Source organism: Arachis ipaensis, chromosome B09 (assembly GCF_000816755.2).
Source record: "Arachis ipaensis cultivar K30076 chromosome B09, Araip1.1, whole genome shotgun sequence".
In the NCBI taxonomy this organism is placed as follows: Eukaryota; Viridiplantae; Streptophyta; class Magnoliopsida; order Fabales; family Fabaceae; genus Arachis; species Arachis ipaensis.
In genome coordinates this window covers 50,012,229-50,027,581 of record NC_029793.2, presented here as the reverse complement: position 1 = coordinate 50,027,581, position 15,353 = coordinate 50,012,229, and the positions used below count along the sequence as shown (strand labels likewise).

The following is a 15,353-nucleotide window of genomic DNA, read 5'->3' as shown; positions in this document are numbered from 1 at the left end:
GAAAGGATACGGCTGGTACGAACATATTCAGGTTACAATGAGTGAAGTCATTCACCAAAGTTTGACTATAGAGAATTTTGAAGACAATTGGACTGGTTTTATGAATGCCTACTGTCTCGAGGACAACGAATGGTTGCAAGGGATGTGGAATGATCGTAGATGCTGGGTTCCAGTGTATCTGAAGGGTGACTTTTAGGCTAGAATATCATCCACTCAGAGAAGCGAGAGTGTCCATTTTTTGTTCGACAAGTATCTGAACCCGCAGACAACCTTGGGAAGCCGCAAGAATTTTGACTCTCTAAAAAAAGTTGTGCCATGTTGCTCCTTTAACAGCGAGATTAAAGTGCAGTTTCAATTCGAATACATGAATGACATCTTTTAGAAGGTGCAGCGTGAATTTCGAGAGAAGATGAACTGTGCTGTATCGTTGACGCAAGATAAAGATGATAACCAAGTCTTTGAGGTGGTCCATGATGTGAAGATAGCAGGCCGATGACGAGAAGTGAGGCACCGAGTCAAGTTCAAGAGGGACGGGGGTCTATACAGTGTGATTGCCTGCTATGTGAGTTTAAGGACATTATGTGCTGTCATTTACTAGTTGTGCTTTAACAGGAGAGAGTTTCGGCTATCTTTAATTGGTATTTACTTCCGAGGTAGAGCAAGTGGATTTTCAGAAGGCATTCAACCATCAACAGTTGTTACATGGTAGACCATAGACTACTGCACGTGAAGCATTATGACTGCCTTTAGAACTATTTCAGCAAGGTTGTAGAAGCGGTTGTACGCTCTGAGCAGTACAGTAACCTCCTAGACAACTTGCTCAAGGAGTTTCGTGCCCGTCTTCCCCAAAACATTTCTTGCAATGACTGCGGTGCATCCGTTAATCATGGTTGAAAAGGAGTAAGCGAGTGTGGTAGAGTTAAAACGGACACCAATCTCAACATCGTAGTCCCGTGAGGGTTAAACGGAAGGAAGCATAGGCATAAAGACAAACACATAAACTTTGCATCGTAGAGATACATAAACAAATCATCAGGTACATGTACACTATTGCGTCACACATACACATAAACTAAGCATCAGAGGCACATAAACAAAGCATCAAGGAGTATCACATATAAATAATTTAAGCATCAGAAAAAACTAGCATAAACTAAGCATCAATAGTAAAACCAAGGATAATATATATTCATGGTTGGAAGATAGTAGAATGTGGTGCATAGTCATAGCTAGCGGAGGTAGATTTGTTTGGATCACGGTCATACACATTCTACTCGTCATCGCTGTTATTGTCCTCAGGGTTTGAAAGGTAGTCTTCATTACCAAAAAAGTTGTCTTCATCATTTTCTGTTACTTCTACTTATTTTGCCTTTGCCCACTTCATGCAAGCTTCCCTGATGGCTAATCTACCTATACAATAGCTATTTTTTTTGTTCTCCTTACGGATTCTTAGGAAGGAGATTTCATAATCATTGTCATTAGAACCTTCAAGTTTGGCATAGCCCCACCGAGCCTCTCTAGGTCTCTTTTGAAATCATCTTACTCTTTCACACGGAACTCATATTCACGCCTTATAGCCTCTTTCTCAAGCTCCTCAGGCACGATGGTCTCATACTGCTAGTACACCCAGTCCAGCATGTTGATATAGCCGTCCCGAAAGAATTTTCGATCGTGGTAAGGCTTAGGGATACATGGGATACTACTTATTGTATCGCCATGAAAGTGATTCAGTTGTTGGAGTTGAAAACCACTTTGATAATGAGGCATGTTTATATTAGCCGATATAGATCTATTTTGCTTCCTCTGTTCTTTTTCACCATTATTTCTTTGTTTTTCCGTAACATGTCTAGCTGGACTATTTCTTGTAATTCCCAAGATGAGTAAAATCATGGTGGGAGAATAAAATCTCGAACATGTGTGAAAATAAGCTCTGGAATATTCTCGGGATTGACTAGTAGAGTTGCATCAGAAAATCCTATATCAGCTATTGTCTTGTCATTGGAAGGACAACACTTAAAACTTCATTGGAAGTTGCACCTCCGTCAAATCGGGTGTCAAATATTGGTTAAAATATTCATCAAGATTGACCTTGGAGATACCTCTACACATAAGTAGATGTTCCTTCGCATAAGGCAGGGGCATGTGAAGGTGAAAATCTTCATGATATCTTCCTTCTTTCTTTTGGAACATGTGCCCACTTGTTACGACATGTTCCATCCATCTATAGCAAGTTCTATGCTGTAGGATTCTTTGCAGTGAGATGTGTAGATTTTCACCATCTTTTAGTCAGAAACCAACAATTCAAAATCTCTTTTCATTGGTCATCACGTGTTGAAATAGTGTGTTTCTTTTAGCAATTATAGTATGAAATTTTATTCCCTCAACAGTTGCATTTCCTTTCGATGTACGTGTAGCTCTAATAAGATCCATGTTACATTATGACCGAATTCTTATAATATTTTAAAATCTCATATACCTATTGTGTAAGGTCGAAATCATGAACCGTGGGTTGTGAGAAATTTCTCATTGTATCCCTTTCCTAAATATCACCCCTTACCTGTCTTAACTAGGTTGAAGGGTGTACCATGTAGTCGAATCCATAGACTAAATTTTTCTATCACATTTTTAGCAGCATCTGATGAGTGACAACTTGACGAGTTCGACTGCTGAATGTGGAACTCAAACCGCAAGTAAAGCCCTCTGGTGATCCTTGTGAGCCTATTAGGCCAATATTTGAGGGAAGGTCTCTCTATCGAAGAAGTCTCTTTCACCTATTCCTATAAATACCATCAGTTGTAAATACAAATTCTTCATAAGTAAGAAGGATGAGTATTCCCTGGCCTGATAGGTTTTATGATCCAGTGCTTCCTCTTGAGATCAACTACACACCTAAAAAAATGTATGACTTGATGGAGAGGTATTAGGCATTAGAAAGGTCTAGCATGTTTGCTTACAACATGCATCCCAGTGCTAGGTTTTCCATAAGAAATTTGAGGACCTTGAGGAAGGAATAGGCGTATAGGGAGAAGGAAGGACTAAAGCTTGTGGAAACTCTGATTGCCTACTCGTGTAGGAGGCCGGTTAGGTATTCTCTTAGACTGGATCGTTCAACATTTGAAGGCCTGGAGAAGGCAGTGAATGTCATAAAGCACGAGAATAATCAGATGATGATCAGGCTTAACCATTTCAAGGTCATAGGGGACCTCAATGCCTTGAGAGATGTTATGCCTAAAGTAGAGTACAACAAGAAAAGGGAAGCAATCTTGTTGGACCGTGAATACGATACCGATAGTGACTTTCCCGATGACGATTGACCTATAGTTAGGGATGGCAAAAAAAAAATTTGAACCCGTGGGGATTACTTGCGACGGGGAGGAAAACAGAGACCCACTAAGTCCCCACGGTGACGGGGACCCGTTTCCACAAATAAATGGAGACAAGGGTGGGGACTGAGGTATCCGCCCTATGGGATCTGCTAAATTCTCATCATGGCATTAAATGGCATAAAAAGAGATTAAAAATTAATAATTAGAAGTACGAAAAGCATATTTTTTTACACACAACTTCATCATAAGTATGGTTTAGAAAACTCAATTAGACCAAAATTGTATAGATTAGTTGATAAACTTCATACTTTTTTACACAATTTAGAATGATAAAATGGTGTTTATCAGAACTCATTAGAGTTAATACTCAAAATGACCCCCTGAAATTTGAGGTCAGCCTCAAATTGGCCCTTCAATTTTTAATTTATTCAAATTATACTCTCAAATTTAAAAGTTTACTCACGATAGCTCCTTCGCCTATCTCTGTTAACAGCATGCTTAGCTAAAATGTTAAGTGACACGTTGGCTAATAGATAGTCTGACAATAGTTATCTGAAATGACAAATGTTGTCATAGCCTTAATTTAGCCTCTTGTAATGGACATAAAATCCTAACATAAGGGCTAAATTTCCATGTTGAGCTCATTATTATGGTGTTTAGCCTCAATTTAGCCTCACTTTAGCCCTTTACTACTCCATGCCATGTGCCTCCTCCACGTCACCGGATCCCTTAGTCCTGAGAGTTTCGCGTTCGATCGTCACGATAGAAGGCCATACACCGACGTTGCAGATGGCTGGATTCTAAAGTGGGAAGGAAATGAAGTTGGTTGGAATGAGTTTGCTGTCACCTCTTCCAATAGGCATCATAATGTGAACTTGTTTCTAAAATTGTGAACTTTATATGAATTTAAGGGTTGATATGACTTGGTTTTTATAGAAATTAGTGAGTAATCAAATGGGTCTAGTGTTTTTTTTTGGAGATTTATTAGTTTTAGAATAGAAAATTTTGATTATTGTATTTTTGTGTTTTGGGTATACTAGTAGTAGAAGACTTGATATGAGGATTTGAACACTTAGTTGAGTAATTTTTAGGTGCTAGCAGTCCCTTTTGACAATAAATCAGTAACTAGAACGGTCCGGTGATCGATTCGATATCCATCAAAGCTTTCCTTTCGATTTCTATATAAGTATATTTCTTTCATTGCCTTAACTGAATTGAAATTGTTACACTTGCAATGCAATGTAACAATATCAGATAAACCTCGCATGACATCAGGCGCTTCTTTGTAATTTTCATAAAAAACAAAGCAGAATTCAAGAAATAAGCTGTAGCATGTAGATCTTTCTTCAAATGCTTGTCCCATCTTAAATTGATAATATCTGTGTAAGGCTGATATGTAGTCTTGAATTGATAATATCTTCAAAGAGATGTTCTGGTAAAACATCTATTTGAGTTTCTTTCAATAAGCCATCCATATGTTTTTTCATATCATAAGAAACTTTAGTACATTTTTTAATGTCTCTAGTTATCTTTGCTAAATGGTTTTTTCATTCTGAGTCCGTTTCCTCCAAAAGTTTGTAGACAAAACAAGCATTGGTAATGTGACTTTCTATTCACCCTACTTGTAACGCAACATATTTTTAAGCTGAATCTCTTTTTTCCCGTATATTAGAAGAAGTTTGTGATTGACTATCATTGGAATCAAGAGGATTAGCAGCATAATTAGAATTGGGAGAATTAGCATCCAGATTATTATCCACAAATGCATTATTATCAGCAAGTGCTTCTTGATTAATACTAACATCTATAACTAAAAGAAAAATCATAAGAGATATTAATAATTTATCAGTACCAATATATCATCAATCAGTAAGCCAGTAATAGAGTTAAACTTTATCATCAAGCAGTAAGCAAAGTCAATCAACCAAGAACAAGCACTAAAAACTGACTGAGCATCCGAGGCATTACCTTCGGCAAGGATAGTGACCAGAGATTTTATGGAGAGCGACAGACAAAGAAAAGCTAGCAACAGACGATGACAAGCTGGCAACGAACACTGGCAACAGACAAAAGCGAAGAAGGACCTGGAGATGTTGGTGTTGGGTGAACAGAAGGGCCTTCGAGCACAATAAACCGGGAGGATTGGCAAATGACCATGACGAACCCAGGCGGCAACGGTGAGACCAACGGTAGCACCATGGAAGCTAGGGTTTTCAAGGAAGAATGGGAAAGAGCTTTGAGACAACCTTGTAACTGTGCCTCTATGTGAGTGAAAGGGGAAAGACAGAGACTGTTTCTGCATTTCTAAACCCTTTTTTTTTTTATGATTTTTTAAAAATACTAAAATGGTGGGTATTTCAAAACGACTTTTCCATGACGGTTTTTTTCCTATGACCAAACTAGTATTTTCACCGGTTCTCGATTGAACTGGCTCGAATGGCCAATCCAGTCCGATTTTCAGAACCATGATAATAATATTCTCGAGAGTCAAATTCTCTTTAATAGTTAAATAGATTTTATTTTCAAAAATACCATGTACACACAAAAAATTAACTACCAAATCAATTACTATATATTTGTGCATAAATACATATACTGTTTAACTCATTTTTAATGTGTATTTTATATTTTAACATATATTTTATATTGGTGGTAATTTGATAGCTAAAATAGTAAAATACTAGATCAACAAGTTATTTTAGTAACCAAATTCAACCAAGCTTTTTTTCTCATTACGTGTCTCCTTTTTAGCTAGTTTTTTAGTAAACTACCAAAATGATATCCAAAAGTTTACATTGCTGAATGACAAGAACCCCAAAACACACTTACGACAAATAAACCCCTGAAAGATTTAAAAATGCGATAAAAAAAAACTAAATATTAAATATATACTCTAAAAAAAAACTTTACAGATTAGATATGGATACAAATTTACAATCATTGATAAAAAAAAAAGATCTTTTCATTCTTAAAATTTGATAATTTTACATAAAGTGAATTTTTAAAATATTTTTAGTGTAAATGACCAGATTTTTTTGAAAAATAAAAAAAAGAGATTAATTTTTTCTCTTAATTTTTTGTTACATATTCTAAATATTTATTCAAATATTATCACAAGAATTCGAATCAAATGAATAAACTATTTGTTAAATACGACAAATTTTTTATCACTTACAAAATATATAATATTTATTAGTTCTTTTTGTCACATTTTCAAATTATCAATAGTTTGCTTGATCAATAACATATTTTAGAAATTTTTTGTCAGCTTACCATAATTAACCCGCTAGTTTTTATGTTATTGGTCAAACTTAATTAAACTTAATTAGTAAAATAACTTAGTCATGTAACATCACCATTTTTTTATAATTTTAAGCTAGGTTTGTAAGAATTTTATTTTATTTAATTTAATAAAAATTCCCATTATTTCGTAGACAGCTCCCGAAGTATCATCGGTCTGCACATCATCTAACTTACTATATAGTATATAGATTGCACTATGGATTATAACAATGGAGCTAAGAAATTTATGCAAACTATTATCGAATTGGGACCTTAGTCAAATGTCAATTGTTCAGCTTCGTGCCTGATGGATTCAAACAATGGTGAAGACAAATAACGCTCTCCAAAACTGGGGAATATCACCTGCAAAACAATGGTAATAAAATTTCTGAGCAATGACATTAAAGGAGTTATAAGTTATAACCACTTCTGCCCCAAGATCATAACTTAAAAAGTTTTAAAAATACTTCTAATATTTAATTTAATTTAATGTTGTCCCTAATATTTAAATTTAGTTATAATTTTCATACATGATTGTCCCTCCATCAGTGGTTGTGAGGTTGAGGTTAGGGTGGTGGAGGTGGCTGTTGGGTGGAGTGGGGTTGTGGGACTGAGGTTGAGGGTGGTGGTGGCAATAACAATGACTGGATGGGATGGGTTGTTGATGGATCAGATGTGGTGTGTTGATGATGATGGAGGGAGAAGAATGTGATGAGTGGTAATATGATATTGACATTGATGATGACAACAGAGGGACAAAAATTGAAAAAAGAATTTGGCAATTTGTTGATTGTTGAAAAAGCAATATAATAAGAATAGAATTGGAATTTATAAGAGAGAAAATCGAATCAAATTAAACATTAGTGATATTTTTAAAATTTACCAAAAAAAAAAAAATTTACCTAAGAATAAAGTCAATAAACAACCTCTTACTGTGAGTTTAGCTGATGTCTATGCCTATTAGACATGAACATGATGACACATGTTTATTTCTTTTTACCAAAGATAAGGAGGCTCGAACCCGCGACCTTTTAGATGAATATGGGAAGATGATGTCATTTGAACTATAACTCATTAACATTAACAACTTTTTCTTTATTATGGATAAAATTAGTTTTTCATTATCTATAACAACATCTATAACAATATATAATGACAATCTCAGAAGTTTTGATGTCTAAATTTAAGTTCTAATATTACCTTTAATAAAAAAATTTATTATTGAAAAAAATTTTCCTATACAATTTTCTTTATAATTAGTTTTTCATTATCTATAACAACATCTATAACAATATATAATGACAATCTCAGAAGTTTTGATGTCTAAATTTAAGAAATTTAAGTACCTTTAATAAAAAAATTTATTATTTAAATAAATAGAATAATTTTTCTCTTTAAATTATTATTATCATATTATTTTAATACTTTTGGTACCTACACAATATATAACCGCAAAGAGCAAAGAATTGTCCCAAATGTTTGGAGTAAGTCCTATTTGTGTCTCTAATGTTTAAATAGTCTTATTCGTATCCCTAACATTTGTAAAAGTGATTCAATGTTATCCTACCATCAATTACACATCATGAGCTTTAGTTCGAGTTTTAAAAATCTCTTCTTAAAATTAGAATACAAATGTTTGGGATAGAATTAATGATCCACTCCAAAAAGTAGTTCATCAAAAGTTGAAACTGAGTCTTGCACATTTATATAATTCACTTTTCTAGAGACATAATTGAACCTAAATACAAATAGTGGGTACAATATTAAAATCGAATACATCCAAGTGAGACCTAATTGAGAATGAATACATTCAAGTGAGAATAATTGAAAAATACAATCTGATATATTATTTTAATTGACGGCAGGATAACATTAAATCACTTTTATTTCCGTCTAGCATGAACTCGTCGTTTATTATCTGGTACGCTGCCTCCTTGGATTATTTTAGTAGGTATGTGGATGATTATTTTAATTCTTAGTCGGATAGTCATTTTTAGTAGGTATTTAGATGGTTATTTTAATTTTTATGTGGATGGTTATTTGATTGGAACGAGTTTAGTTAGATACAATTAAAATATGTTGGATGTTCAATTTACTAGGTATCTGGATGATTAAGTTTTTGAATTACTAAATAGAGTTTTTTGGTTGGGTAATTAGGGTAGAGTATTTTTTTTTTCAATTTTTTTGGGTTAAATTTCCATCCCGTTGTTCACGTTGAGTACCTATCGAAGCGGTTACCAACATATATTTTTGTGTTTTGAGACCCTAAAACAAACACAGGCTAGAGAAGTCACCAAAAAAAATAAACAGGCTAGAGTCTTAGACAAACTGAGGATCATAACTTACAACAATGAGCTTTCCGGCATTCTCTGGTTTCTTCGCCAATTTTATTGCAGCTGCTGCTGCGGCTCCTGATGAAATTCCCATCTGCAGAAGTATCCACACACAGCCAGTATGTAAAGTTGAAACAATTATTATTTATTGAATAGGATATAAACAGCCAACAACAATAACTTCATTTCATACCAGCAAACCTTCTTTCAAGGCGAGCAACTTAGCTGTTTCAATAGCTTCTTGACTTGTAACCTGCAGCTCATAAAACCTTGTTTGGTCAAAACAGAAACCAAAAACATATTACATACCATGTTTCAAGAAGAGAAATGTTAGGGGCCAGCAACTTTATGATTTGTAGCCATCAAATAGCCATCAATGATAGTTTTAATAGTGTGAGATGGGTGTGAGATTTCATCCAATGGCTCACTTTTCTTTGTTGGTTATATACTGGCCAGAATTTAATAAAGTTGCTGGCCTCCTAGACTTTTCCTTTCAAGAATTATATACTATATAAACCATGCAACGAAAATATTTAAACTTATATTTGAACAGGGGAGCACGAACATAGGCCCTTTAAACACAGCAATTTTTTTTAAATAAATGTACAAAAGAATAATTTTTCTCTTTAAATTATTATTATCATATTATTTTAATACTTTTGGTACCTACACAATATATAACCGCAAAGAATCAATTTTTGTCCCAAATGTTTGGAGTAAGTCCTATTTGTGTCTCTAATGTTTAAATAGTCTTATTCGTATCCCTAACATTTGTAAAAGTGATTCAATGTTATCCTACCATCAATTACACATCATGAGCTTTAGTTCGAGTTTTAAAAATCTCTTCTTAAAATTAGAATACAAATGTTTGGGATAGAATTAATGATCCACTCCAAAAAGTAGTTCATCAAAAGTTGAAACTGAGTCTTGCACATTTATATAATTCACTTTTCTAGAGACATAATTGAACCTAAATACAAATAGTGGGTACAATATTAAAATCGAATACATCCAAGTGAGACCTAATTGAGAATGAATACATTCAAGTGAGAATAATTGAAAAATACAATCTGATATATTATTTTAATTGACGGCAGGATAACATTAAATCACTTTTATTTCCGTCTAGCATGAACTCGTCGTTTATTATCTGGTACGCTGCCTCCTTGGATTATTTTAGTAGGTATGTGGATGATTATTTTAATTCTTAGTCGGATAGTCATTTTTAGTAGGTATTTAGATGGTTATTTTAATTTTTATGTGGATGGTTATTTGATTGGAACGAGTTTAGTTAGATACAATTAAAATATGTTGGATGTTCAATTTACTAGGTATCTGGATGATTAAGTTTTTGAATTACTAAATAGAGTTTTTTGGTTGGGTAATTAGGGTAGAGTATTTTTTTTTTCAATTTTTTTGGGTTAAATTTCCATCCCGTTGTTCACGTTGAGTACCTATCGAAGCGGTTACCAACATATATTTTTGTGTTTTGAGACCCTAAAACAAACACAGGCTAGAGAAGTCACCAAAAAAAATAAACAGGCTAGAGTCTTAGACAAACTGAGGATCATAACTTACAACAATGAGCTTTCCGGCATTCTCTGGTTTCTTCGCCAATTTTATTGCAGCTGCTGCTGCGGCTCCTGATGAAATTCCCATCTGCAGAAGTATCCACACACAGCCAGTATGTAAAGTTGAAACAATTATTATTTATTGAATAGGATATAAACAGCCAACAACAATAACTTCATTTCATACCAGCAAACCTTCTTTCAAGGCGAGCAACTTAGCTGTTTCAATAGCTTCTTGACTTGTAACCTGCAGCTCATAAAACCTTGTTTGGTCAAAACAGAAACCAAAAACATATTACATACCATGTTTCAAGAAGAGAAATGTTAGGGGCCAGCAACTTTATGATTTGTAGCCATCAAATAGCCATCAATGATAGTTTTAATAGTGTGAGATGGGTGTGAGATTTCATCCAATGGCTCACTTTTCTTTGTTGGTTATATACTGGCCAGAATTTAATAAAGTTGCTGGCCTCCTAGACTTTTCCTTTCAAGAATTATATACTATATAAACCATGCAACGAAAATATTTAAACTTATATTTGAACAGGGGAGCACGAACATAGGCCCCCACTAAGACAAATTATGACTTAGTGGGGGCCTATGTTTGTTTGACCTGTCAATTATATAAAAGTTTGATTGTGCAATCTTCTGAATTCGTTTTGATACCTAGATATTGTACTATTGTACCATCCAATGCTAAGTGAGAAAGATCTCTGCACATAATCTAATTAAATTATTTTTAGTAAATTCACTGAAAAATACAAATAATGACAGTATTATCCCAAACAGAACGAGTGAGATTGCTATAAAGCACAAAATCTCATCATTCCAAAGAAAGGGAATGGTCAAGTTTTAAATCAAAATAGAAAAACAATCTCCAAATGTATTAGTAGTTACCTGAATAACTTCATCTAGGAGATTAACATCAAGCACATGGGGAATGATACCAGCACCAATCCCTTGGATAAGATGCTTACCTTTGACATTTGCACAAATAGAGAGAACAATTAGTAAACAGCTTCATGTCATAATAATAAATATAAAAATAGAGTAAACCCCTGATGCCTGACAAAACACATGAAGGACAAAGTCATTGCTTAGGATTTGACAATGACATTCCTCTCAGCTCTTGCACCATTCGTAAAGGGGCTACAGCTTAGTTCTTCCATACGAAATAAATGCATAGGAGGACTAATTTGTATATCTTTGTTTTAGTGTTTTTCAATGTCGAGAGACTAGTAAATTAAACAATGTGACTTCCATGCTTGAGACTTCACATTGGTTTTCATGGCAACCACCTACTATTAATCCAGTCACACTCTCAGGTCTGAAGACAATGAAATTGACCTGCATCAATTAATCTGAATCAGTTAGACCAGATATCTGATTTGTTGACAGTCTTCCTGTTCCTGCAGCAGGGCTTCATTATCTTCTATTGCTCCGATTCTCTTCTTCGGTAGATAAACAAATGTACTTTGATATATAGTAATTGATACATTGATGAAAGTAAAGTATTGTATTCCTTGACTTCTAAATCCTTCATGAACATCATCATAGAGCCATGAAGTTACTCAATGAAAGAGCAATAGATTACTAAAAAGAAATATACAGAAAGGTAAAGTAAAAAATCACCTGGGGTTCCTCCATTTAGAACTGCACTTTCAGCTGGTTCAACACCATACACCTATTTCAAAACAAAAGCGAAAACAAAAAACAAAACAGCAAAAATAATAGAGTTAGCTCAATCAAAGTATCAAACAGTAGAAAACTTGTTCAAACATTCGATCAATCACTCAGTGCAGAAAGCATTCGTGGCAAATAAGAAGCCCACCTTGATATCTGGGTTTTTCTCCTTGAGGAATTTTCCAGCGCCTTGAATTGTACCCCCAGTTCCGATCCCTGCAACCAAAGCATCAACTTTGCCTCCCGAGTCTCGCCAAATCTCTGGGCCAGTGGTGTCATAATGAATCTACAAGGTTGAAAAATTAATATGCTGCGAAATTCCCAACCTAGAAACCAAATTAGGCAAAATGAATGAAGAGAATACCTTTGGATTTGCAGGATTCTCAAATTGATGGAGCATATGGCTATTAGGATTCTTCGCTACTAGCTCTTCTGCCTTCTGGAAAACCCCAGCGACTCCTTTAGCAGGATCTGTCAGATACACCTCAGCTCCAAAGGCTAACAATACAATTTTTCTCTCAAGACTCACATAAGATGGCATAGTCACTTGAAGCTTGTAACCCTTCAATGCTGCTATCGACGCGAGTCCTATACCGGTATTGCCACTAGTCGCCTCCACAAGAACGGTCTTTCCAACCATCATTCAACCAGATTAAACTTTCTTAGGTTATACACCAAACAATATCAATATGTAGTACAGTACATTTAATTTAATTCCTGAGAGGAACATGAACACTGAAGAATCTCTGCATATGTATGAAAGAAATTACTAACTTTTCCGGGTGTAATTAGGCCTTTTGCCTCAGCATCTTCAATCATGCTCAACGCTATCCTGAAGGAGTAAAGGAGAATATCATCATTGCAAGTTCTCAAATATCCTTAAACCCTATACTAAACAGCTTTGCCTTTAATTATTGAAATTGAGAGATTTCATTTTCATGCCTATCTTTGACACTAGAACAGGGTTGCATTGACTCTAGCTTAGCAGCAATTCGAGCTGTGCAACCGTCCACAATGTGGTTCAGGTACACCATTGGGGTTGCCCCAATTAACTGTAGATAGAAGAAAAGGAGAAAAATTTTAATTATTCTCTTGAACATAAAGATCAAAATTCTGCAGGCTTGGCAAATATAAAAACTGCAGAAGTTATAGTTGTTATGGCAAAGCATTACTTCAGTAAAATCCTTCTTAATTGCAAGATTTGGCTCAATGTCTTCCATTAAAAGAAAACCTACAAGCAGATCAAGTGAAAAATGATAAGAAGAAAAGAATGTTGGCCAAGAATATGAACAACTCAGTCAAGATTTTTCACACACACACACACCCACACCCAAAAAGGTAAATAAATAAAGAAAATTGACGGTTGACTCCTCCTCTTGGACTAAAAAACGGGAAGTAAGCTAAGTATTGCAGCAACCATGAAGCACCATCAGAGGAAATTACAGTTATTGCAAAAGTGTAAAGGTGTAAAACATGGAGATTGCAAAGGTGTAATTGGTGATTACCTAGTTGAACTTCAGTTGCTATGTCTTCAGTGACTACAGGCAAGCGAACCTGTTAAGCCAGGAGAAAGACTCCGAATCAGAAGAGACACAAAACAAAAGCATAACCATGTCAACGATTTAACTTCAGAAGATTACATGTTTTAAGATATTTTTGTTTTATGGATTTGTCTGCACGTTATCGTTCAAGAGTCACGCTTTAATGTTATCCAATAATTAATGAATTATATTTTCGGCGTTTTTCATATAAAATAATAAATATATATATGTCTGCCTTTTGATGTGAGTGAAACTACGGCTCTTTTTTCTTGAGACGAAGATTGTACGTGTGTTACGGTAGTGTTATGCATAATTGTCAGGATTCAATTGATGATTGAAAATGTTCTCTATTGGTTTATTGATTTATTAACTCAATTAATAAATTATTAGTTAAATCAATTGATTTAGTGTTATTTAAATAAAAAATATAAAATAATTTAAAATTTAAAATTTAAAATATATATCTTCATTAATATTTAAAAATAATCAAATCTCAAATTTTAAAAATAATTCTATTAATAATAGTACATAATTAAAAATATAATTAATTCGAAAAAATAGAAAATACAAAATTAAAATTAAATTAGATTTATAAAATTATTTAATTCAAGATTTATTTTATAATTAGTTTTTGTCATACATAATATTAGGAAGCATGATGGTAGAGTGGCAATTGGGAGCCAAGTAGTGCTATGGAGCACCGTAGAGCGTGCACATAGTGTTACCAAAACGGTTCAATTGGATTTGATTTTGTCGGTTCTAATCGAATTTGACCGATTTTTATTGGTTTTCATCCTTGAACGGTCCAAGAAATGAATTAAAACGGTTTAAAATTCGGTTCATTAATTTTTCAGGCAAATTGATCGGTCCAGTTCAATTTTTACAATTATGATGTTATTGGGTCCAAGTCCAAGGCTTATAAGCCATCCAAACTTAACAATTCAACAAGTCATCCCTCCATTTTGAAGAGAGATCCACGAAGAGATTGAGAGAGGGGAAGAACCAAGCCCTAGCTACTATTCGCTCCTAACTTCAATTTCACTTTTCTCTTAATTCAGAGCTCTGATTGATGACTCATTTGTGGTTATGCATTCGTCTCAACTCCGTCTTAAATTTTATTTAAAGATTATGGTAAGAAACTTCAAAATCCTTGCCTTATTTTTCATTTCTCCTCAGAATTTACGTTTTGAGTATGTGGTGTTCAGATTTTTGTGATTTTGAAGTTTAAGAGAAGCTTAACCTTGAGTTCTAGCGGGATTTTAATCCAAGAGTATGTGATACAAGGTAAGAAAACTCAATCCATCTATTATCTCCAATTTTGAGTGCAAACACTAATGTAATTGTTGAATGATTGATGTAACTAGATAATAGGAAATAGCTTGGGTGCTTGGTTGATCTTGGTGTGAATTTTGGCACTTGAGTTTCTTGCGGAGCACTTGGCGAAAGCTTGGTTGATTGGTTAAAGCATGGGTTCATCCAGAGAAAAAATCAAAGAGTTGAAAAACAGTAAGACCCGAAAAAATTATAAAAGGATTAATTGGATAATTAATCATTAAATTAAATAGTTAAAAAATACTCCCGAACGAGGGGTTCAAAAATTAAAATTTAGAAATTTAA

General features: G+C 34.2%; 1 protein-coding gene and 1 long non-coding RNA gene across 5 annotated transcripts; both read right to left on the bottom strand.

Annotated features, from left to right (window-relative positions):
- LOC107618189 (bifunctional L-3-cyanoalanine synthase/cysteine synthase D1) lies at positions 6,703–13,934 on the bottom strand. 4 transcript variants are annotated; one of them, XM_021110324.1, is made up of 12 exons: positions 13,836–13,911; positions 13,701–13,749; positions 13,368–13,426; positions 13,138–13,247; positions 12,970–13,027; positions 12,560–12,823; positions 12,344–12,481; positions 12,145–12,196; positions 11,410–11,489; positions 10,700–10,759; positions 10,520–10,600; positions 6,703–6,971 (listed from the first exon to the last, which is right to left on the bottom strand). In XM_021110324.1, exons 3-12 carry the CDS (start codon positions 13,413–13,415, stop codon positions 6,882–6,884), a joined length of 981 nt encoding a protein of 326 aa, XP_020965983.1. In that variant the 5' UTR covers positions 13,416–13,426; positions 13,701–13,749; positions 13,836–13,911; the 3' UTR covers positions 6,703–6,881. The 4 variants fall into 4 exon arrangements, 3 of the variants coding, with proteins under 3 accessions (XP_020965983.1, XP_016175664.1, XP_020965984.1); XR_002353231.1 differs by adding an exon at positions 11,860–12,049 and having other exon boundaries at positions 6,708–6,971; positions 13,701–13,934; XM_016320178.2 differs by lacking the exons at positions 6,703–6,971; positions 10,520–10,600; positions 10,700–10,759; positions 11,410–11,489 and adding an exon at positions 11,635–12,049 and having other exon boundaries at positions 13,701–13,934.
- Positions 8,989–9,263, bottom strand: LOC110266201. Its single transcript, XR_002353232.1, has 2 exons — positions 9,135–9,263; positions 8,989–9,035 (listed from the first exon to the last, which is right to left on the bottom strand). It is a non-coding gene; the product is annotated as an uncharacterized LOC110266201 (long non-coding RNA).